This window comes from Culex pipiens, chromosome 1, assembly GCF_016801865.2.
Source record: "Culex pipiens pallens isolate TS chromosome 1, TS_CPP_V2, whole genome shotgun sequence".
In the NCBI taxonomy this organism is placed as follows: domain Eukaryota; kingdom Metazoa; phylum Arthropoda; class Insecta; order Diptera; family Culicidae; genus Culex; species Culex pipiens.
In genome coordinates this window covers 107,278,279-107,300,710 of record NC_068937.1, presented here as the reverse complement: position 1 = coordinate 107,300,710, position 22,432 = coordinate 107,278,279, and the positions used below count along the sequence as shown (strand labels likewise).

The following is a 22,432-nucleotide window of genomic DNA, read 5'->3' as shown; positions in this document are numbered from 1 at the left end:
ATATGCAGAGGTAGCCTGAACTCTGACTCAGCTTTTTCCGAATAGGCCCTGACTTTTGCAATTTATTTAATTTGATAAGTTACTTAAGAGCGAGTCCACGAACAGGGCATACCCCTTTGTATGGGACGTCGTTAGGACCTCACCAATCTGCCTGAAATTTTCAGGGTTTGTTTGTCCATATAAAACTAGCATCTGGCCAAAATATGAGCACTCTAGGTCAACGGGAAGTGGGGCAAATCGGGACACAAAGTTTTATGGTTCAATTTTCAATTCAATTCGGTTTTATTGGTGAATAATCAAGATACAATGAGTTATTTTTAAGTGCATAACAGAGTTTTGGAGTTCCTTACAGCTGTGTGTTGCATCATAATCCTTTTAGGAACAATTATTTCTTTAACTAAGGCACTAGCAAGAGTAAGAAAAAACTATAAAAAAAAAACTTACAGAAATTGCAAAGGAAAGGGGATAGAGAAAGAGAAAGCTTATATCTAGATCACAGGTAATTTATCCTTTGTAGATGTGTTTGATCATCAGTTCCCCAAGGGCCAGGAATTGTTCTGCCTTGTTCCGGCAGCTCCGAAACCGCGTCATCATCTCCCCCGCGAGAGCAAAGAACTCCGGCAGGGTGAAGAGATCTTCCCCGGTGACTTCTTGCTGGGCCGTACTGCCGCTACCGGCAGCGACCACGCTGGCGAACGAACGCCCCCAACCAGGAGGGAACGCTGAGTTTTCCGCTGGAACCGTAAGCTGTCCAGCTGCAGGAACGGCTCCGCTCGTACTTCGCTGAGGAGGGTGGGACGCTTTCTTCTTCCTCTTTTCCTGCTCCTCGAGGTAGGCCTTGCGCGCGACGCATCCGCGGTAATTGCCGGTATGGTTGCCGTCACAGTTCGCGCACTTTACGCGCGGCTTGGTTTGTTCTGCCTTGTCCCCCAAGTCCGCCTTTCGTGGCAGTGCGCACGCCTCCGAGAGGTGTGACTCACCGCACTTCACGCAGCGGGGCCGGAGGTTGCAGTTCCGCGAGCCGTGGCCGAATTTCTGGCAACGGTGGCATTGCGCTACGTCCGTCGGGTTCTTGGTGTAAAACCGCCAGTTTACCCAAAAACCGTCCAACGTCTTAGTCCGCCGCAGGTCTTGGATCTTGACGGTGCCGCGGTCGAAGTACAACAGGTACAGTGTGTGTGTACCTGTTACCGTTGTCTTGCGCGAGAGCACTTTAATCTCCCGCGGTTTTATTCCGGCGTCCGAAAGGTGACCCTTCAGGTCGGAGATCGGACGGTCTTGATAACCCTGTAAGACGACCTTAACAGGGGGCTTCTCGGGGTTGAATGTGTAGAAGTTGAAGTTGCTACGCTTCAATTCTTCAAACACCAGGTCGAAGCTCTTTTTATTCAGTGTGATCACTTGCACTGCCGACTTACCGATTTTCAGACAATATCCGAGGCCTTCCAGCAACTCGTCAACATCGTCCGCCAACGTGTCTAAAACAAAAATTGGAGGTGGTCTTCGTTCCGTTGGAGAATTATTCTTTTTTGGCGTCTGCACTTTTTTCCGTGCACGACCATCGTCGTCGTCGTCGTCGGTAGTACAGATTGTCTAGGGAAACAGATTGGCCAATGTTTCTGGACACCAAACGTGCTGGACACCAAACGCCCTTTACGCCCAGCAAAACTGGCAGTGTTGCAAGCGCAAATCATACGTTGCCAGAGCCTGTTAATTTTGCATTGGCCAGTCTGTTTCCCTAGACAGTCTGTAGTCGGTAGTGGTGCTACCGTCGGTGTTGTTGTTGTTTTCTTCGTCATCGCTCAGCATCTGGAACTCGTTCCTGATGGGAATGTTGGCGGATGTTGACGTGTTGGTCGTGGCACCGGAAGTACCGGAACGGGTTCGCACTGGTGATCTTGGAACATATCCGGGATGTAGCAACTTTTTGTCGATGCCTTCTGCGCTCACGCTCCCCTGCGCGATGGCGGTCGACACGGCGTTGGTTTGTTTACCTTTTTGCACACGGCCGGTAGACGAACTTCGCGGGTTTTTCGAGGCCGCACTCGAACTGTCACGGCCACGGCCGGCCTTTGGCATGCTGGAGAAGCAAACTCGCGGGTAACCACAATCAATTACGGCGAAAAAAATCGAAAAAACGATGGAGCACTGAGCACTAGCTACATGCTGTTTTATGGTTCAAAAACGTCAAAAATCTTAAAAAGACTATAACTTAGGCACGATTCAATTTTATTTCAAAACTCAAAATGCATCTGAAAGGGCTTAGAAAATGCAACAAAATGCAGGGAGAAGCTTCCCAATTGTTTAAATCTAAAGGGAGTTATTGGCATTTTAGTGAAAAAATAACATAATAATCAATCTCAAATAAAAAATGTTCCATCCAGATATCAACTCGGTTCGACCTGCAGCTTGCAGGGGACATCTGGGACTACCATGTGAAACTGAGAACGCTTTGGGTAAGGCAGTTCAACATATTAAATAGACACTATTACTTATAGTGAATTTTTTGATTGTAAATTTTGCTCGGGGGACCCCTTAGATCAAATTTTCCGGTGATAATTTCATCATATTCGTGTTCCTGCGACAATTTCACAATAGAAACTTGCACAAAAATGTTTATTTTCATCCATTTTAACCCTTTAGAAAATGAAAGTTTGAAAAAATTAAGAAGCTGCTTTTTTCTGGTGTCATCTAATATCCTTGGAAACGAACTTGATTTTAAATAAATGTGAATCGAAGATTTTTTTTATCTTTCACTTTTTAAAGGGTGAAAATGGATGAAAATAAACATTTTTGTGCAAGTTTCTATTGTGAAATTGTCGCAGGAACACGAATATGATGAAATTATCACCGGAAAATTTGATCTAAGGGGTTCCCCGAGCAAAATTTACAATCAAAAAATTCACTATAAGTAATAGTGTCTATTTAATATGTTGAACTGCCTTACCCAAAGCGTTCTCAGTCTCACATGGTAGTCCCAGATGTCCCCTGCAAGCTGCAGGTCGAACCGAGTTGATATCTGGATGGAACATTTTTTATGTGAGTTTGAAAATTATGCTATTATTTCACTAAAATGCCAATAACTCCCTTTAGATTTAACCAATTGGGATGCTTCTCCCTGCATTTTGTTGCATTTTCTAAGCCCTTTCAGATGCATTTTGAATTTTTGAAATTAAAGTAAATTTTGTCTAAGTTATAGCCTTTTTAAGATTTTTGACGTTTTTGAACCATAAAACTTTGTGTCCCGATTTGCCCCACTTCCCGTTCACCTAGAGTGTTCATATTTTGGCCAGATGCTAGTTTTATATGTACAAACAACCCCTGAAAATTTCATGCAGATTGGTGAAGTCGATGCGAGATGGGTATGCTTTGCTCGTGGACTCGCTCTTAATTTAAACAATTTAAATTAAGAGCGAGTAATTATTACAAGTTAAATTTCGCCTTAACATGATATGCATTCAAGGTACTTTAAGTTGACGCCCGTGTTAGGAAAGCGCTCTCTCGGTGATCAACTTATCCATTCAATATCCTGGAAGTTTACGTCGGCTTTTAACCCACCGGAGGTCGCGTACGTGTACTTTGTACACAGTTTGTAAGGGCACTTGTAAGAAAGGCGAAAACACGCGACTTCCCGAAGGTTAAGAAGCGTTCACTTTGCTTGAGCATTTTGAAAATATTTTAAAACTTGGTCTTTGTCTGGATAGAGATATAAGCGCTTTTATTATGTACCTTTTAGTAAAACGTTTAAGAACGTCAACAACTACAAACTACTTTAATAATTTTGAGTGCAGATATGCAGATTATAATAAGCATTTCCCTTAAGTCTACATCAGTTGAACCTTTGTCGGATCTAAATTTAATTCTACGACGACGTTACTAGAGCCATCAAGATCCACTCGAGTGTGCTAGCTGCCCCAGTACAAAGCAGCCTCATGGCACGGTACGCTCTGTTTGAGGTTCATGTCTCCGCTTTTTCTGCCCTGCCATCTATGAATTGATATTAAAAAATCGTTTCTGTCAGTGATGCCAAATGATCAAAGTTATTACAAGTTTGATTTTTGAAGATTTTTTTTTATTTCACTGGTGGCTTTCTTCTTCCCATCGAGAATTTTGGCTTAAGTATCGAGCCAAAATGTTAACTGGGTTTGTGCTTGACTACCTAGGGGAACAGGGCAGCAACTGACCAGGACGGTTAAAGCTGCCAGAAATAAATGAATTAACAACAACAACAACAACCTAGAGGAAATAATCCCATTTTCGCCTCACTAAGCTTTTCAACCTGTTTTCGTAACTTTTGCAGTTTGTCGCTATTCATCAACATGTTCAGATATAAAATAAAACAAATTTACCCGAAATTTACCCAATTGGGTCCTAAAATAAAGCTTAAATTTCTGATATCTAGAGTTTTGATTTGAAAAGGTCATATCCAGATTTTTAAGCGAAGATGGCGTTACGAATGGTGCACGCCCGAAATGTCAAAATCGCGCAGTGGTACCAACATTATAAAAAAGTGTGCCAAGGCATGACAGCTACACTTTTATTCTATTGTTGGTACCTCTGCGCGATTTTGACATTTCGGGCGTGCAGGGCGTGCACCATTCGTAACGCCATCTTCGCGTAATAATCTGGATTGGAGAGTTTTGTTTTAAATTTTTAAGCTTTCATAAAGTGTTTTTTTTACTGAGCCACGTAGCCCAGTGGTAAAGCTTCCGCCTCGTAAGCGGTAGATCGCGGTTCAAATTCCGGCTCGGACCAACACAACTAGTGATCTTTTCCCTTCTGGATTCGATTGCTTAGTAATGGGAAGGAAGTGTACCGTCACAAACTGGACCTTGTCAATTCACCCTAGGAAGGAAACCTATGGAATGTTAACATTAACCTTAACATGTAAACATTAAGTTGATTGATAATAAACATGGCAAATGAGAGGGTACACTGGCTATTAATTTTTGACCCCGTAACGCGGTACACGCGGTACACGTCTCAGCAGTCTGGATAATTAATTTTGGGGTTATCAATTTTTGTTCAGTGGAGACTCTTTGAATAAACTGTCACTAAATCCGCTTTGTTAATGCCAGCCTCGATACTCTTCACGGGTGTTTCCCTCAGGAACAGGAAAAGATTTACTATAAAGTGTTTTTGACTCTTCCAAAGTAAATAAATAAGAGCTCAAATAAAAGTGAGCAAGCAACTGTTTATTATTGACAAGATTGACTAGAACACTTCAGCCCGAAGGATTTGGTTGAAAAGCTTTAAAATATGTACATTTTTTATATGAATTATTTTTTGATAACATAATTTCTCAAGAATTATTATTAAACAATGCGTTTTTAATAATAATAAAGTTTTGTTATTGCTTAGTTTATACTATATTTTAACAAATCAATTAAAAAACTAAAAATTAAAATTTTTATTTCAAAATATTCAAATTAACTTAGCTACTCGCCCCAAATCCCTCACTTCTGGCAGCCCTGCTTTTGACAGATAGTGGTGAAAAAGTCGTGTTCCCTTCGTGGCTGGAAAAGAAAATCCGTTTTTGCCCCGGTAATCCGTTCCGCGCGAGCCACCCCGTACCGCGATGGACCGTGGCCAAGTGACCAGCTTGCTGGAGGACCTGCGGGCAGGGCCGGAAAAGGCCACCCTGTACCGTAAGCTGGTGAAAATCCGCACGGACGTCATCGGGACGGAGGCGGGGGTGGAGACGTTCTACGCGCTCGGCGGAATCCGTCTGCTGGTGGGGCTGATGGCCAAACCGTACGAGAAGGTGCTCGAGGTGGTGCTGTCCATCCTGGGGAACTGCTGCATGCGGAAGGACTGTGCGAAACAGGTGAGTTGGAGGCATTTTTTGCGGGGGGTTGAAAGTTTTAAAGGAGGCGGACAATGAAGATGGAGGTGGCCGGTCTAGGCGCGGTTTGGCAGGTCATTGATTGGGGGGAATGCATGAGTTACGTAGCGATGATGATTTGAAATGAGATTTAAGTTTTAATTAATTAAAAATGCGATTTATTTGTTTCAGGCCCACGAACATGGCATTCTGACGCCGTTGATTTCGATCATTTCCAACATTCCCAATCCGGCGATACAATGCCGGGGCTGTCGCCTGCTTGGGAACCTGGCTCAGTTCCCAGCGATTACGTACGCCATCGGGAAGGATTGCGCCAACGCGTCGTACGCCCTGACCGCGATTCTGTCAGAGTCGAACAACACTGCCGTGCTGATAATGGCCATTCGTGCAATCCGACAGCTGTGGAACCAAAAGTCGATCCGGGATATGATGATCTCGCAGGGGTGTATCAAGAAGATCGTTGGGTTGTTGCTGAAATTCGCGCGGAATGAGGCGAAGGCGTTGGAGTGTACTTCCGATGAGGAACCGCAAGAGGACGAGACTGAGAAGGTGGTCATAAAGCGGATGCACGCGCCGGATCGGACCGTGACGAGGGAAAAGTTCAAGAACATTGTTCGGCACATGGAAAACAGCCACCACTGCGATATTGTTGGCTATCAAGTGATCAAGAGCTACCGCTGGAAGGATTCGCAGGACTTCAAGATGCCGGAAGCGAAGGAAACGGTTGAGCTGTTCATCGGGATTTTGAAGTGTTTGCAAATGGTTACGACAACGATCAGTGCCCAGGTGGCGCAGGAAGTGTACGACGAGGACGGGTGCGGCATGAAGTGCGTGGTGTTCCTGTGCTCGGAGACCAGCCAGTTCCGGGCGTTGTCACTGAAGATCATCTTCAATTTGGCTTCGAATCCGGACGCGATCGACAAGCTGACGGCGTGTGACGTGATCACGATGACGAGCGATTTGATCATGTATGCAAATTTGGACAGCGCGGAGAAGCGGTTCTGTACGAGTGTAATATGCTTACTAGCGAAGGAAGCCTGCAACCGTGGCCACATCCGGCGCAGTGGAGCGCTGCAAGCGTTGATGAAACTAGCCAAACAATGCTTGGAAAAGCGAGAACTCAGTATGATCTTGTACGCTCTCTATCAGTATCGCTTCGACAACCTCAGCTTTGACATTCTGTTGAGCAACGGACTGGTGAGCTTTCTGGTGGGCGTACTGAACGATATTATCTTGGAGAAACACGTCAGCCACATAAAACATGACGACGAGGAAACGATGAGCACCAGCGTCTACTCGAAGCGACGATCAAGCAGCCAGAAAGCCAGTCAAAAGAAGCGCAGTGATGAACTGTTCAACTACAAAAGCTCAAACTACTACCGCCAGTCAAAGATGGCCAAGCTAGATCCGTACTGCTCGGCTCCGGAATCCCTGGAAAGTGGCTACGCCAGCACCAGCACCCGCAACCCCTCAAGCCTCACCTCCAGCCCGGCCCGAATCGACGATCTCGAGGAAGACCTTGACGACAACGACATCTACTCGCCGGTCTGCAGCGACATCGAAGACGACCCGCCTCCCCCAGCCGTGCCGGAACCCTCCAGCAGCCAACCGGAACCCGCAGATGAAACCGAAGAAACCCGCGCCGCCAGCGAGTTCGACATCCTGGCCTACCTCTACGACGACAACTCGAACACGTATCTAACCAGCGAGATGGCCGCAGCCGATTTGGAGTGCGACGGCGAAGAAGAACCGCAGCCGACGGCCGCTTCTCGAGGCGAGAAGCGGTCGCGCAACCAGGTCAGCTTCGACGACACCATCGACGATAACGAAATCCACGACATCGAGCTGGAAATCGTTTCGTCGAAGGCGTTCGAGAAGAACGCGATGCAGCCGATCCTGACGCTGCTGTGGTCGATTTCCAAGTCGCACCGGGGGTTGGAGTTTGTCCAGCCGGACACGTTGGCGACGCTGCTGAAGATTTGCAAGCTGTCGAAGAAGCCGCGGAGTAGGGCGTTCCAGATCATTGCGAACATCATAAAGCACGTGGACCACTTTTTGCCGCTGCTGAAGCAGGAATTTGTGTTTCGGTTGCACGAGTTTAAGGTGCCGCATACGGCGCACTTGCGCTGCTGGAGCTGTGATGAGGTGAGTTTCGAAAAATCTAAATATTTTAGTCAAATCCCCACTTCCCAATCACAGACGTTAACGTTAAGTATCTACCTTAAATGTATGATAAATTAGGGTTTCTTTTCGTTGACAAAGCATTATCTTCACTCTGCCTTTTTCCGGTTGCCTAGGATTTGTGAGTTTGTCTTAAATTTTTGAGTTTTCTCTAGTTTGCTCGGGATTTTAACAGGCCTTAGGAGTTAAACACTGTTTTGAGATTTCAAAAAAAAGTGTCCACGTGGTTTATGGATGGTCCCTTTGACTTGGAAAACCAGCTGCGTTCCTAGGTATGGGCATAATCACCAATCACCAAATGTCTATCGGGAATCCCGCAAAAGTCGCGCACCAAGGTGAAGGAAACCAATCCGGCATTCAAGTGGACACACCGTGTCCATCCCAAAAACGATCGTTCCAACGAAACGAACCCTCCTTTTAAGAATCAGAGAAATGGATATTCAAATTGCGCCAAATCCTTCGCAAACGCAAAGATGGAGCACCCGTGCTACCGATCAGCGTTCCGTGACCACAGTCTGGTCATCCAGACAATTCCCGGGGACGCAAATTGCATCTTAGGAGCCGTCGTCCACCAACTCGGAACTCGGCGCCTCGGATTTGGGACCCGCCGCGACGATAGAAGACTACCTGGTGTACCTGTCAACGGAGGGCGTGTGTGGGAGGGGGAGGGGTGAGGAGGTGCTGGCGGTCATAAGCCGTCTATACCACTGTGACATCCAACGGTTCGAAAGCATTCACGGCTCTACCGGAACGTTGGGAATGCTTCTCGCGGGTGTGGCCTTTAGTGAACCACAGCCCTGCGCGTCTCCTCAAAGAGAAGACGATGCTAGAGTTGTTCCAACGACCGACCATACACTCAGCAACCAGTCCAAACCCATCCTAAAGCTGTTTATGGATGATGATATGCGAAAACGCCTGCGCCTGCGGGAAGTTTTGACATTCTGGGTACTCAATGTTCACGTCGGTGTTTGGGAAGTGCACACTTTGATTGAGAATTCTATGCATTTCAAAGTCCTTGGGCATGAGTAAGAACCCTGACGCCGTTAGCAATGTTGGCTTTAAAATAAAATTTCGTGATAATATTTTAAACTTCCATTTTCGTTAATCTGTTGAACTAACGGTTTTCGGATTATGGTTGTATCGACCATTGTTGCGAATCGAGGATCTACTGGAGTTTTGACGATCAAATGGAGCCTAACTTTTCAAAGGGCACATAGGTTTTGTGAACAGGAGTGTATCTCTTTCACTCAAATGACAGTTTACATAAGGTATGATAGGGATGCGCGCTTGTTTGCAAGGCTTGTGTGCCCTTATGAAATGGAAGGCACGAAATAGTCATCTTAACGACGAGTGTTCAACTTGTAAAATATGAACTGTACATTTATGTTTATTGGTTTTGGAAGTGGCAAGTCAGGTTTAAAAACAAGGTAAAGGAATGTTTGGCTTTGCAATTGAAATTTCGGGGATTTGAGATTCAGGTTACTTTCAGACAGTTTAGTTTTGGTTGTTAAATTGGACTTAAATGATTAGTTGAACTGGTCGAAGTGTACTATTTCATTGGCAGATCTGCTTCCAGTTGTAATGTACGACAAGACTACTGACGGACGCGACAGGACGGGGTCCAGAAAAAAAGGCCTAAAGATTTATATTCCCTAGACAAGTTAGTTTTCATCTTTCGATTTTCAGTATTTTTTTTTTATTTCCTTTAAATTTTAAATACATCGTAGGTTTCTTCCAGGCCTTTTACTTTCAATTATAATTCCAGATTTCCTTTATTCAGTTTCAAACATAGATTAACGTAATTGCTCAAGTCATCCAAGTTCTTACAACTCACACCTACACTAATTTTCTTTCACCTTCCCCCTCCCGATCCCCTATATCTTCCGGTGGTGTTCATTTCGTATGCAATACTAGTTCGGCCACTTCTCTTTTTTCCACAAGAAACCGGACTTGGACTTACTTGAGGCCGCGTCCCCACCTTGCTCCGTAAAACGAAAACGAATTCTATGCATTTCAAAGTATGGTTAAACATTGCATTGTTTAAATTAAAATAGAAAATTGCTCATTAATTTACAAATTAATAATCTAACGTAATTGTCGTTTAATTTCCCTCCCAGATGAAGTCCGCCTGCAACGAGCTGATGTCGCTGTTCGGCAACATTGCTGAAACGGGGTACGGCCAGGGCGAAATTGCGCACATTCTGCGCACCGCCGAGCGAACCCAGCAGCTGCAGGTGTCCATAATCGTGACGTTCGTGATCCGGGACGCGAAGCTGCTGCACAAGCTGCTGTTCGACATGAAGATCCTGAACACTGTGATGAACATTATTTTGAACGAGAACGATGAGGGGGCAGAGGAGCTGCACGATCAGCGACTGAGTGCGGCGGCCGGCGCGGGGATTACGACGTTGGCGCAGAACTTGTGTATTTGCGGCGAGGAAGAGGACACGGGAACGCCGAGCGAAACGCTGGAGGCGAAGGAGTTTGACAATACGCTCACGATCTGCGACGAGAGTAGCGCCGAGGAGAAGGTCACTTTTATGGTGACGAACGCGGCGGGGGTTGTGGAGAGCGTCCGCGTGAATAAATCCTTGTTGATTCAGGGCAGTGACGTGTTTGAGCGGATGTTTGACGGGGGCCACTTTGTGGAGGCCAAGAACAATGAGGTTCATCTGAAGGAGGCCATCAGCGTTGATGGGTTGAAGTACTTTTTCTACCTGATACGGCTTCAGACGGTGAACAAGCTGACGGGGATGGCGCCACCGCCGAAAGCGATCGGTTCCGGTCTGGACGCGCTAAGTTTGTCCCAGAAGTACATGCTGCCGGTGGTGGAACGGTCCGTCCAGAACATCATAAAGACCCTGCTCAACGACGACTGTGTGCTGAACGTGTTCGAGTGGTCGCTCAAGAACTACAACCAGGAGCTGCTGGTGGCGTCCACGTACTACTTTCTGTACGCGGACATAAGTGGTGCGGCCAAGTGTAAACTGTTTCGAGCTGCGAACAAATCTCCCTACCAGAAAGAGTGGCGCCGGTTGATGAACGAAACGATTCTGTTCCGAGTGCAGCCAAATTTAGAGTAGATTAGCAGAGTGTTCACCTTTAACACGCATTACGTTTTCCTATTATGTTAATAGACACTAACTTAAAGTTGTTTTGCTATACTTGTTTATTGCTGTGCTAGATGTATTTATTTGTAACGCTGCCGGGATTCTGATGGAACAAACTGAAGTTTATCTTTTACACGCATTCCAACAGATATACAAATATTAAAGCTCTACCCTAATTGTGAATTCTTTCAACGTTACTCGTTCTTACTCGATACCGAAATACCCTTGTCTGAAGCTGTCGTCGGCGGTTCCACGTGCATCCGATTTTCCCTATGACCATACTCGAAGCTTAGCCGCATCTCACCGAACCGGCTCACCGGAAGAACGCCCGCAATCCACTCGATCACAAAGTAGTGAACTTGCGCGTCCTCCTCCCTCCTGTAGCTGCCCATTTTAACGTACGTCGTAAACTCGTGTGCCCGGATTGGGCGTCCCACCTTGGACGACCCATCGCCATCGGAAAGGTCAACCTCCTCAAACGATCCATCTGCTGCTCGGCAGAAGGATTTCTCAAACTTGAGAGCGATCCTGTCAGTCTTGAACACGTGGCGCAGACTTCTGTAGCAGGAGAACTTGTACACCTGGCATGTGAGACCGCGCCGCGGTTCGTCCAGTTCGTAGCTGTGGTCCGGCATCCGGAGACGGTGGCCCACCGAGAAGCGCGAGCGAAGGCACTGGAAGAATGTCTGTGGGAGGTAAGAATAGAAATTTTGTAATGTTATTCAATTGTTTAAAAAATACAGTGTATCAAAAATTGTCCATACAGCCCTGTACGGAAACATTTTTCGCTGTTATAATCCCTGACATTGATTTGCCAAAAAATTGTGATCAAAAAATTACAAAAATAATTTACTTATAAAAGTCCCAAATTTAGGCAAAAAATTGTCCGTACACCTCAACTAAGTATGATTGATTTTTGATAAAGCATTTAATTAAATGTTAGTTTGTCATTTTAAAGTGCCTCCAACTCACGGTGCGGTTAACCAAGGCTGATAAGCATTCGGTACCGCCCCAAAAGCCCGGACATCGTAGATAATCCAGATATCGTGCAGCTTTTAATCTAAGGGGTTCGTCGCCGTCGATAAGGTCTTTCGCGAAACGCTCGATATTTGCTTCGTAAAGCAAATAGTTACGCTCGATTTCAGCAACGGCCAGCTGTCGTAGTTGATGGCTACGAAACTAAAACGAAACTATTGGCACTACGCCCCCCGGGGCATGGCCTTCCTCTAACGTGGGATTTCTGCTCCAGCGCCTCTGACGAGACAGGAGAAACCGGGACCGACGTTTTACTTCACCATCCGATAGAAGCTCAGTGGATAAGGCGGGAATCGAACCCGCGTCTCATAGCATCATCGGGATCGGCAGCCGAAGCCGCTACCCCTGCGCCACGATGGCTATACTCTTTGAATAGCCAATGTTTGGGGGTTATCCGGAACAACTGGCAGGCCAGTGCCCCAAAAAGGCAATCGCCGTCGCCCGGGATGGGTTGAATCCAGAAAAGGCTACCTCGGTTGTCTCGGTAATGTTCCATTATGGCTAAAATTAGGTTACAGTTGAGGAAATAAACATTAATAACAACTATTACAACATGAAATTGGACATTATGCAGTCACCTTCAGGTTCAGAATAGTGTAATAATTTGTGTAGAATTAAATGTGAATTAACCGTTGGAGTTCTTGGTCACGTGTTTTTATAAAGTGAAATTTACGATTCGAATTCAAATGTCAATCTCCGATTTTGAAGGCTATGCCGACATAGTCGACATAAAGGTTGACTTCGAAGCAGTGTGGCCAGTTTATTTCGCGTGTTGTATCTGTGCCATGGTGATGTTAGGCCGCGGTTAAAGTTGTCATGGGAGTCATGTTAGAACAATATAAGAACATATTGAAGCACTTGGTGTAAATTAAGTAAAACAAAAAGCAGTACTCGGAGTGGTTTCTGGGCAGTCGAGCTGGCCAGTGTGTGAAAGTGCGTGAATTCCGGAAATGCTGAAAATCATCAAGGGAGGGGGAGGGGAGGGGAGGGGGAAGGGAAATCGTGTGAATGCGCGCGCGATGGGGATGGAAATTCGGGAATTCATTGAATTAGGGATCCGCGTCGTCATATCGTATTCTACCGTCGAGTCGTTTGTTTGCGGTCCGGTCGGGGCAAATACGTTGCGAAGTCTGTTACGATGAAGTCATGTGCCTTGTACCAAAGATATTTGATATTTCTGTGATGTATGTTATATTATAAATTGCACGTCGCCGAGTAAAACGTTATAATAACACCTCGTCTTGATAGCAAATCATTGAAAAAAGGGTCGCGATGTGGCCAGAGAAGTTGGGCCATCAGTCGTGTGGTGTTCGTTGGATTGATCGAAGTGTGAATAGGCGCGCGCGAACCCGCGAGAAGTAGATCGGGAAAGCATTGAAATAGAGATTCGCGTCGTTGAATTATGTTTTATATTTTCATTTCGTTTTGAAAGCCCATCCCATAGCATCGTTGCTCGGATGGCACGCCGGCGGTAAGAAGTTAAACATAATACGCGATTGAGGAATTGATAAATCCTTCTCAAAGCGTCGCAACTCGGAAGGCAGCGATAATGTTTCACTTTTTGGTCATATCATCTTACAAAAATGAATCTTGATCTATCCTAAATTGTACATCATCGAATAATACATTAATTCAAAATTCATTTCGTTTTGAAAGTCCTTCCCAAAGCATCGTTGCTCGGATGGCACGCCGGCGGTAAGAAGTAAAAAATACGCGATTGATAAGTCCTTCTCATAGCGTCGTAGCTCGGAAGGCAACGATTGTTTCACTTTCTGGTCATATCATCTACCAAGATGAATCCTGACCTTTCCTTTCCTTCCCCTACTAACACAATTCCCCCACTTCCCGTGATGCTTGAAGGAGATGCTGTGGATTCAACGGTCTCATGCGGTGTCAACAGGTATAGAGCGACAAACTCTGTGTCTGATGAGTCTGCAACTTCAACTATCGGACTAACATTCCTACCTTTGTTGAACTGCATCTCCTTGGGGGGGCGCCGGTATTGACTTAAAGCAGAGATCTTCAGGGGTTATACAATGAGGATGGTTAGCTCCCACTATTCATCTGTTGGTTCATTGTGTAACTTCAGCTGATCCGTCAATAACGGAGTAGCAGCTCATTGGCAGTCAACCATGCTCATGCTCATGCTAAAGTGCCTCCAACTCACTTGAAGTGATTTTGAACTTTTGATAACTTTGTTTGGTAAATCTATATGAAAATTTAGTATAAATTTCCTTATTTATGTAAAACTTAAAGAAACATGAGTTTTACCAACAACTATTTTTTTAAAATTGTTTTTTTAGTTCTAAAAGAACACCAACTAAACATTTTCCAATAAAAACAACCGGTTCTCTCCATGAGTACATAATTTTTACAAAATGACTTCACGCGCTGAAACCAACGAAACTCAAGCTTAGTAATGTTTTATGAATGGTCTCATAACTTTTTTTTTGTAAAAATATCGGTTAAATTCAGGTGTTCCACAATTGTGGTTTGCACAATAACATCCCACAATTATGGAACAGGCAATTTTGAGGCAGTGTTTTGCTGCTTAGGATAAAATAGTCTTAAATTAAGTTTTTTGTTCAAAAAGTACTACTTTTACTAGTGAAATAGCAAGAGAATGTCCAAATAAAGGTCCTAAAAAAGAAGGGTCGACAGAAAAGCTGCATTTGAGTGCTATTGACAATTTATCACAAAAGTGTTCCGAATATGTGGGATGACTGTAATAAAAAAAATTCAATGCTTATCCTTAATCCTTAACTCATATGTTTCTGTTAAGTTCCTCCCATCGGAACATCCCTGAGGACATCGGCCACTGCAGGTTGTGGCCAATTCCTGTGTCTCGGGGATCACAGTCGCCCCGGCCTAGGCTGTATCTTGCTTCAGGCCATTTGCTTTTTGGCCAACTACTTCTGGGACTCCGGGCGCCAGGTCAAAATGTTTACTTCTCGACGTCGAACCAAAAAATGATATTGCAGTTTGACAGCTTCTCGAAGTTTGTGAAGTGCGCGATAAAGGAAACGGATATTTTCCATCCCATTTCCGGAAAACGGAAGCGGAAGGAGTCACCGGAGATGGAAAAGTGAAGCATATTGTCAAGGGAAACAGATTGGTCGATGCAAAATAAATAGCCACTGGCAACGTATGTTTTGCGCTTGCAACACTGCCAGTTTTGCTGGGCGTAAAGGGCGGTTGCGGCGGTTGCTGTCCAGCGCGTTTGGATCTGTCAAACATTGGCCAATGTGTTTCACTTGACAATTTGTAGTTGCGAGAGCTCCTGGAGAAGAACAATGTGAAATTCTACACGCACGAACGACGTAGCGAACGACCGCACCGGGTAGTTGTTCTCGGTTTACCTGAACTGAAGCCGGAAGAGGTCAAGTATCTGCTGAAGAGGGATCTCAAGCTGAACGTGATGGAAATCAAGCGGAAGGAAAAGTCCACCGTGGACGAAACTCCGTACATTGTTGTCTTCCAAAAGGGATTCACCAATTTGAAGAAGCTCTCTGCAATGAAAGTTGTGGCAAGCACTATCATTCGGTGGGAGGCCAACCGGAACAAGCGGCCGAACGTGACCCATTGTAAGAACTGCTTGCATCTGGGCCATAGAATCAAAAACTGCCATCTCAACGCCAGGTGCAACAGCTGAGAATGATTTCCCTGGATTGACCGAACCGGGTTTTGTTAGCCTAGAATGGAGACGTGTGACGGATCCCTGTAATGTAATTACCTCGTGAATGCTGAACACCAGCGTATCCGGCTTTCCATTCCCAACGTAATGTATCACAGAATTGATCTACAAAAAAAAAGAAACACTAGAAACACATTCAACATTGATTGAAGTCCTTGAACTTACTCGCTCTATCACCGACTCGAGCCATCCCGTGAACGTCAACCCGCACAAACTAGCCTCGTGTGACGGAATCGACCCACCCTCTGCCACACTTCCCACAGCCATCGCAGCCGCTTCCGATCGCTTTATCCGATTGAACACCACCCCGTTCGACTCCAGGATCTTCATCAGCCGTCGCACGTTGTAGCTGCCCTTTTTTAGCTTCTCTTTGGCAACTTTGCTGGTTTGTCGGAGGGCCGCCTTCTTCGTCGTCACCTCGACCAGTTTGGACGACTTGGTTTTGGGCGCGGGTTCCTTCGGCACTTCGGTGTCGTCCACGACCAGTCCCAGTTCTTCATCCGCCGGGAAGACCACGTTTTCATCGCTCAGTTCAACGTCCGAGGGGCAAAAGTCGATCTGATCGGTCAGCATAAACTGGTCCATGAGCTCAATCTGGCATTCCATCAGCTGTATGTTTTCGTGCTCGTCGTAGACCGAGGTGAACGCTTCGCCGATTGAAGTGCTGTTCTCGGTGCTATTGATCAGCTCGATGATCGGGGAAGATGAAACTGGGGTTTCACTGGGCGGTTCGGAGAGGTTTTCTATTGTGGTGACTAGGAACTGATCGGTAGCATCCAGTGGGGGGAAGCTGTCCGGAACGAGGATCATGCTGTCCAGCAGCTTGATTTGTTCGTCTTGTGGCGTTGGAACTGGTGGGAGTAGCAAATGTTTGACGACGCTCTCGAAGATCGGACGGAGCTTTGAGGAACTTAGGATGGCTGCTGCTACAATGTGAGCATGATAACATGGAGTTGTTTGGTCCGACGTTGCTTTAGCTTGGCAGTCGTAGTTGATGCTAGAGGAAAGTTGCTTCAGCTGGACGTGACAAAACGGAACCAACTGGTGCAAATCATCCTCACACCTCACCACAAACGTATCCTCGGCCACCTTCTGTACAAGTGGACCACCCGGACCACACCTCAACTGCTGCTTCCAGATCAACTCCCGCTCATCCGCCGTAAGCGCCAGCAGCTCCAGAACCTCCCGTTGAATCGCCAAATCTTCACCAACCTCCGTCGACTCGGATGCAGCTCGTACATGTTGGCAGGTCCCCTCAGGTCCCGTGTGCGGATGACAGTCCACGTAACAAACCCCTGTTTTAAGCTGCAGCACCAAATCCTCGTTCAACCCAGCTCCCCCACTATCGAAACAATCCCGGATTTCAACGAACCCACGAACGATTTTATCCCCAACCTGTCGCTGCCGCACACTGAACAACTGTACCGAAGCGTCCGGCTGCATGAGCCGGACGGCCACAAAGTGGCCACCGAAAGTGGTTGAACGTGATGCTTTGACTTTTGTTATCGTAGACGGCGGCGCTTCCGGGACATGTTGGCATCTGAGATTTTTGCACCGCTTTGAGCGCTGGCCGTTTTCGGTTCCACACTTGGAACACTTTTTTATGCCGCGCTTGGTCCAACGATTGGCCAGCTTGAAGGACATAGCGCACTTTTTTTCGCACTAACAAAATCGTAAACAATTTTTTTTTAACTGCACAGAAAAAAAGATTCGAGCAATATTGATGATGGTAAACAATCATTGACAGCTGATGACTGACAGCTGATCAGCTGTATAAAAAAAAAATGCTTCTCTGACACACCGTGCAGTGCTAACGGTATATGACAGCCTGTCATATACCGTTAGCACTGCACGGTGTGTCAGAGAAGCATTTTTATTTTGCATTTGCAAAAATATTTATTTTGTGCGCTGGAATATTTTTATTTCAAGGGACGAAATGTCCAGGTAGGTAGAGTATCTAAATTACGCAAAGGCAAAATACGACTGAAGTGAAAGCAAAACCAGTGTGGCATTTTCATCGTAAATGGGATGTGGATTTCCTTCTATACAAAACTCAAAATCAAAGAAATTTAACATTCAATTTTGAAATTAGCAGCAAGTGTTACGTCCGCAACTAGCATAATTACCCTACCTTCAGTTCCAGCGTTGCGCACGGCCCCGGATCTCGGGTTTCTCTCCCCAACTGCTTTGTATCGAGCCCCAATCGTTCTTAAATGGCCATTTGAACTGCCTATTGTATAAGGTTTCGAAATATCTCTTGCCCTCGCCTATTAAAAGGTGATCATAATCCCCATCAATATCTATCTGTGCCCCGGCTAAAGGGCACAAGCATTAGAGCCCTGATAGACTGAAGTCCCGCGGTCGTGCGATTCGAAGCGTTATCTACTCGAAATCGATTGAGTCCTGCCATTTTCGAGCGTTTGTCGAGCGTTTTGATCAAATGTCAAAGGCGACATTTGCAGTTCTTGTTTATAATAGTAGGCGTCGTAATTTAATGACAGTTCAATTCGTTCAAGTCCAGTTTTTCACTTGTGAAAATTCATATTTTTTTAGTAAAATTAGTGAAATTTCTGCTGATTAGTGGGTGGCTACAGTGTGATTAAACATTTTTTAAAGGGCAATAAAGTTTTGCCAGCAGAAGGAATTCACGGTGCTTGGAAAATATGGTCAAGACTTGTGATTTGACGCAGAACCGCAGAACCCAAGTGGCCATCAACGAACAACAAAGAACCATCAGCCGGTACACTGGGTAAGAATTTTTCAAATCAACCATCTATTTGTGTCTAATTTTCTGTCAATTTCATTTTTCAGGCTTTGATTTCTATTTCACGTTTTCCACCAAGAAACCAGTGTCGATTCAAGTGTCTTGTTATTATAAATAATCAGAGAGAGTTCAATAAAAATAAAACGCTTTTAAATAAATAAAAAAAACCTTTTTCCATTACAAAATCAAAAAAGCCGAAATATGTACGTCAGATAATGGCAGGACATTCTAAATAACAAATGCGCCCGAAAACGGCCCGACGACGGCCCGGCAACGTCGATTTTCTCAAACGTCGATTTCGACGATCGTCGGACAAAGTGTTGCATATACGCACGAGAAGGGCCCGAATTCCGTCGGACAAAGCGTCGGAATTCGGGCCGTTTTGTCGAGCCGTCTGTCAGGGAGGTCACCCCAAACCGTCGACCAGGACACCTCTTCTATTAATTCGGACCAAGCGACCCAAGGAGTCTTACTGTCCTGTTGAGGACATCCCGGCTGTCCAGGAGGTGTCTCGGCGCCGACAGCAAGCTTTTCAAAGTTACCTTACTTCAAGAGGAGATTTTTAGCTCATGGCTCAACGTCATCAAACAAGCACATCACATCTAAAAATGCTGATCAATTTCTCTGAAGGAATGACGCGCTGTCGATGCTGCGATATTAGAAAGAAACGCGGTTGTGGATAGCTCTATAGAGGAGAAAATCGTGACGTCAGAAATGAACTCAAATCACTCAAAGTTCATTTTGTGAGTGACTTTAACATTTTGGCCTAGTTTGACAGCTACCTTGTCCCAAGTTTTTTTGTGGGAGAGAAAAGGAGGCGAATACTTTATGAAACTCATACCTGTCAAAATTCCTAGCCTCAAAATTTTGTCACGAGTTGCTTTACTCCTCTATTGGCCTAGCGATGATCCGATGACGGTAGAAACTGCGACAGCGTTTGGAAACCATGAGTATACGTGTTGATCTATTGAGACCATACAATTTAGCCCAAACTATTATCCACGCACCACCAAACCGAAGTGCGCAACACTTCTGTTGCGCGAAAAAATCTGTTGCGCCGAACAAAAATGTAGTGGTTTGTCGTTAGCGTGTACATCAGCCTGTGGCGCAACAGCTTTGACAGGATGCGTTCGTATTTTGATTTTTGTCTGCTTTCACAATACAACAATCCTAATGTGAAGAATCCTTTCAATACAGTATCAGAATTTAAAAGAACGATTTCGCTACTTTTGCAACACGTTTTAAGTAAAGAGCTAGAGCTAGGTATAAACGGTGATGTCCGTAATATAATTGAGCCATTTTTACTTACAATTTCTTACTGTCTTATTAGCATTAGCATTAGCATTTTAGGACGCCCTATCCACGGATGGCTCCACAACGCTTATCCCTCTGTTTGGTGTGGTTGTGTTAGACCCTCATCCGGAACAATAATCCAACACGGGAGATACCATGTCTTCATCTTTTGATGAGTGTGTAATACAGCCCAGGGCATAAGGGGGTCCTCGCCGGGTCCAAGCTATCCTTTGGGGAACGGAAGGAATGTTAGTAAACACCTATCTAAAGTGCGCAAGGATCCCTGCGTCACCTTAGTGGTATAGATGTTTGTAGGGTGGTTTTGGACTCAATGTTAGTATGAAAGGTAGTACCCTAGGATATACCTCAAGAGATATTGCGGGTGAGTGATAAGTGTTTAACTGTTTGTGAATTGTGCATTGTCTGCTTTAACCTTTGGAAATTAAACTCTAACAGCCGGCTGAAGAGTGAAAATACTGATTTATATTGTTTTGTTTTTAATCAGAATATAATCTTACGATTTGATAACATAAGGTTAGCACTAGGAATAGATTTGTAAGTTAGCGAAATTTTTATCGGTTGTAGTGTTTATATCGGTTATAATTTTGAGTTTAGTTGTAATATTTATAACAGTATTCCGAAATGATCGCAACAAGTTTTTAATATTTTGTTTTGTTTAAGCAAGAATTATTTAGTTGAAATATATGACCGACGTAAATTTTTGAGGCTGCGTGCTCGGACTCCAATTATCTTAAAGAATTAATAAAACTAAATCGAATTTTGCAAATCGTGAAATTTACCCGACGCGTAAAAAAATCCGTGGCAATAACTAAGAAATTTGTTGATTACGTGATCCTGTGGCAGTGCGTGGCCGAATGGTTACGCTGTCCGCTTTGTAAGCGGATGATTCTGGGTTCGATTCCTATCTGCTGCAACCTTCCATCGGATGAGGAAGTAAAATGTCGGTCCCGGCCTTGGTTGTTAGGCCGTTAAGTCATTCCAGGTGTAGGAGTCGTCTCCATGCCATAAGTACAAACAACACACCAAACCAAGCCTACTCCGGTGGAATCGCTGGCGGCGGTTGGACTCGCAATCCAAAGGTCGTCAGTCCAAACACTGGGGTGGAAGGTTCCTTGGAGTAAAAAGAGGTTTGGGTGCTCTCCCCATTCAAGCCTTCGGACTCCTAGGTTCGAGCAGAAACTTGCAATAGAGACCACAAAAGACCCGGGGGTCGTTAATGTGGATGGTTTGATTTTTTTTTTTGTGATCCTGAAATGTTTGCACAAAAGTTCAAGTGTGTATCCAACTACCCGCTTTCTTCCAAACACACATTCATACACTTGTACACACACAACATAAAACGATCTCACCAAATTCGAAGGATCTCCTCGCGTCGATGTTTGTAGGCTTTGATCAATGAAATAATTCATTTCCAAAGACTCTTCGTTTAGTTTTTCTCGTCAGGTGCTCAGGAACGATCGGCTAGATTTTTCAGAAATACTTTTCCATTTGTCTGTGGCAAACACTGCCACACACACACGTTCGCCTTATGACACTTCTCACAGCAAAACACATTGATCAGTCGCCATTCCGAGAGAGCTCTCACAAACGTTTGATCCTGGTTCCTCTTTCTGCTCTTCGTTCCCTCGCTTTCACTCTTCGACTCTTGTCAGCAAACGAGCTCTGCGTTAAAAAAAAAGTCTCCCTCTCGTCTCCCACTTCCACAAAAACTCTAACGGCTCTCTCTCTCCCTCTTTTGCTCTCCCGCTCTTCTCGCCCAAATCCCTCAACGATGTTCCTTCTTTGAAAAACTCGCCCGCTCTTCTTCGCTTAGCTCTCAAGCTCTTTTTTTCGAATCGCCGTTCGATTTTTTCCTTTCCACATCCGCCATCTTGAATTTTGTGTGGTTTTCACAAGATTACATTATTTTAAGCTGTTTTTGCCTTTCTTACAAAAGAAAGGTTTAAGGTTTGCTTTTGGAAAAACGCTTTTTTTAGAAATCTAAAAAAATTCGTGCACGGCGAGGATTCGTCCCAGGAAAAAATCCTATTACTAAATTGAAGGTTTAGATGCGTTCTTTAGATTGAATTTTGGCCCGAAACCCGGAACTCAAAGTCTGATTTTTGAGAGCTCTTTTTCTGAAATACATGGCCGATGTCTGTATCCGCTCTTAAAAATTTGTGTCTTCCATCACTGGAAAACCGCTCGTAAAACCCACAATTTTTAAAAGCCAGATCTGTAGCCGTGGGGTCGGAGACGAACATTTTATTTTTCGATTCACAATTTTCGACCCGTAAATGTGGTCAAAGCCATTTTTAGAGGTATTTTTTGGACTATTTTACAGATAACACTATCAAATTTAAAGAATTCAGTTTCAAACAAAAAGCCATTCAAAAACATGCGCCATAAACTGTTTGGGCCCAAAATTTGAAGCTTTTCCAAAATGTATTTCCAGAGATATAGCGATTTTAGTGTTTTTCGTCTTATTTTTACCCTATTTTTTCCTATTA

The 22,432-nt window shown here is 44.8% G+C and overlaps 2 protein-coding genes across 2 annotated transcripts; one reads left to right on the top strand and one right to left on the bottom strand.

Moving 5' to 3' along the window:
* Positions 1-5,439: 5,439 nt before the first annotated feature.
* LOC120420720 (uncharacterized) lies at positions 5,440-11,319 on the top strand. The gene is made up of 3 exons (XM_039583818.2): positions 5,440-5,827; positions 6,017-7,990; positions 10,144-11,319. The coding sequence occupies exons 1-3, from the start codon at positions 5,579-5,581 to the stop codon at positions 11,107-11,109; spliced, it is 3,189 nt and encodes a 1,062-aa protein (XP_039439752.1). The 5' UTR covers positions 5,440-5,578; the 3' UTR covers positions 11,110-11,319.
* Positions 11,320-11,330: 11 nt separating this feature from the next.
* Positions 11,331-17,599, bottom strand: LOC120420721 (uncharacterized protein C2orf42). Its single transcript, XM_039583819.2, has 3 exons — positions 16,031-17,599; positions 15,905-15,970; positions 11,331-11,822 (listed from the first exon to the last, which is right to left on the bottom strand). The coding sequence occupies exons 1-3, from the start codon at positions 17,507-17,509 to the stop codon at positions 11,331-11,333; spliced, it is 2,037 nt and encodes a 678-aa protein (XP_039439753.1). The 5' UTR covers positions 17,510-17,599.
* Between the last annotated feature and the right edge of the window lie 4,833 nt (positions 17,600-22,432).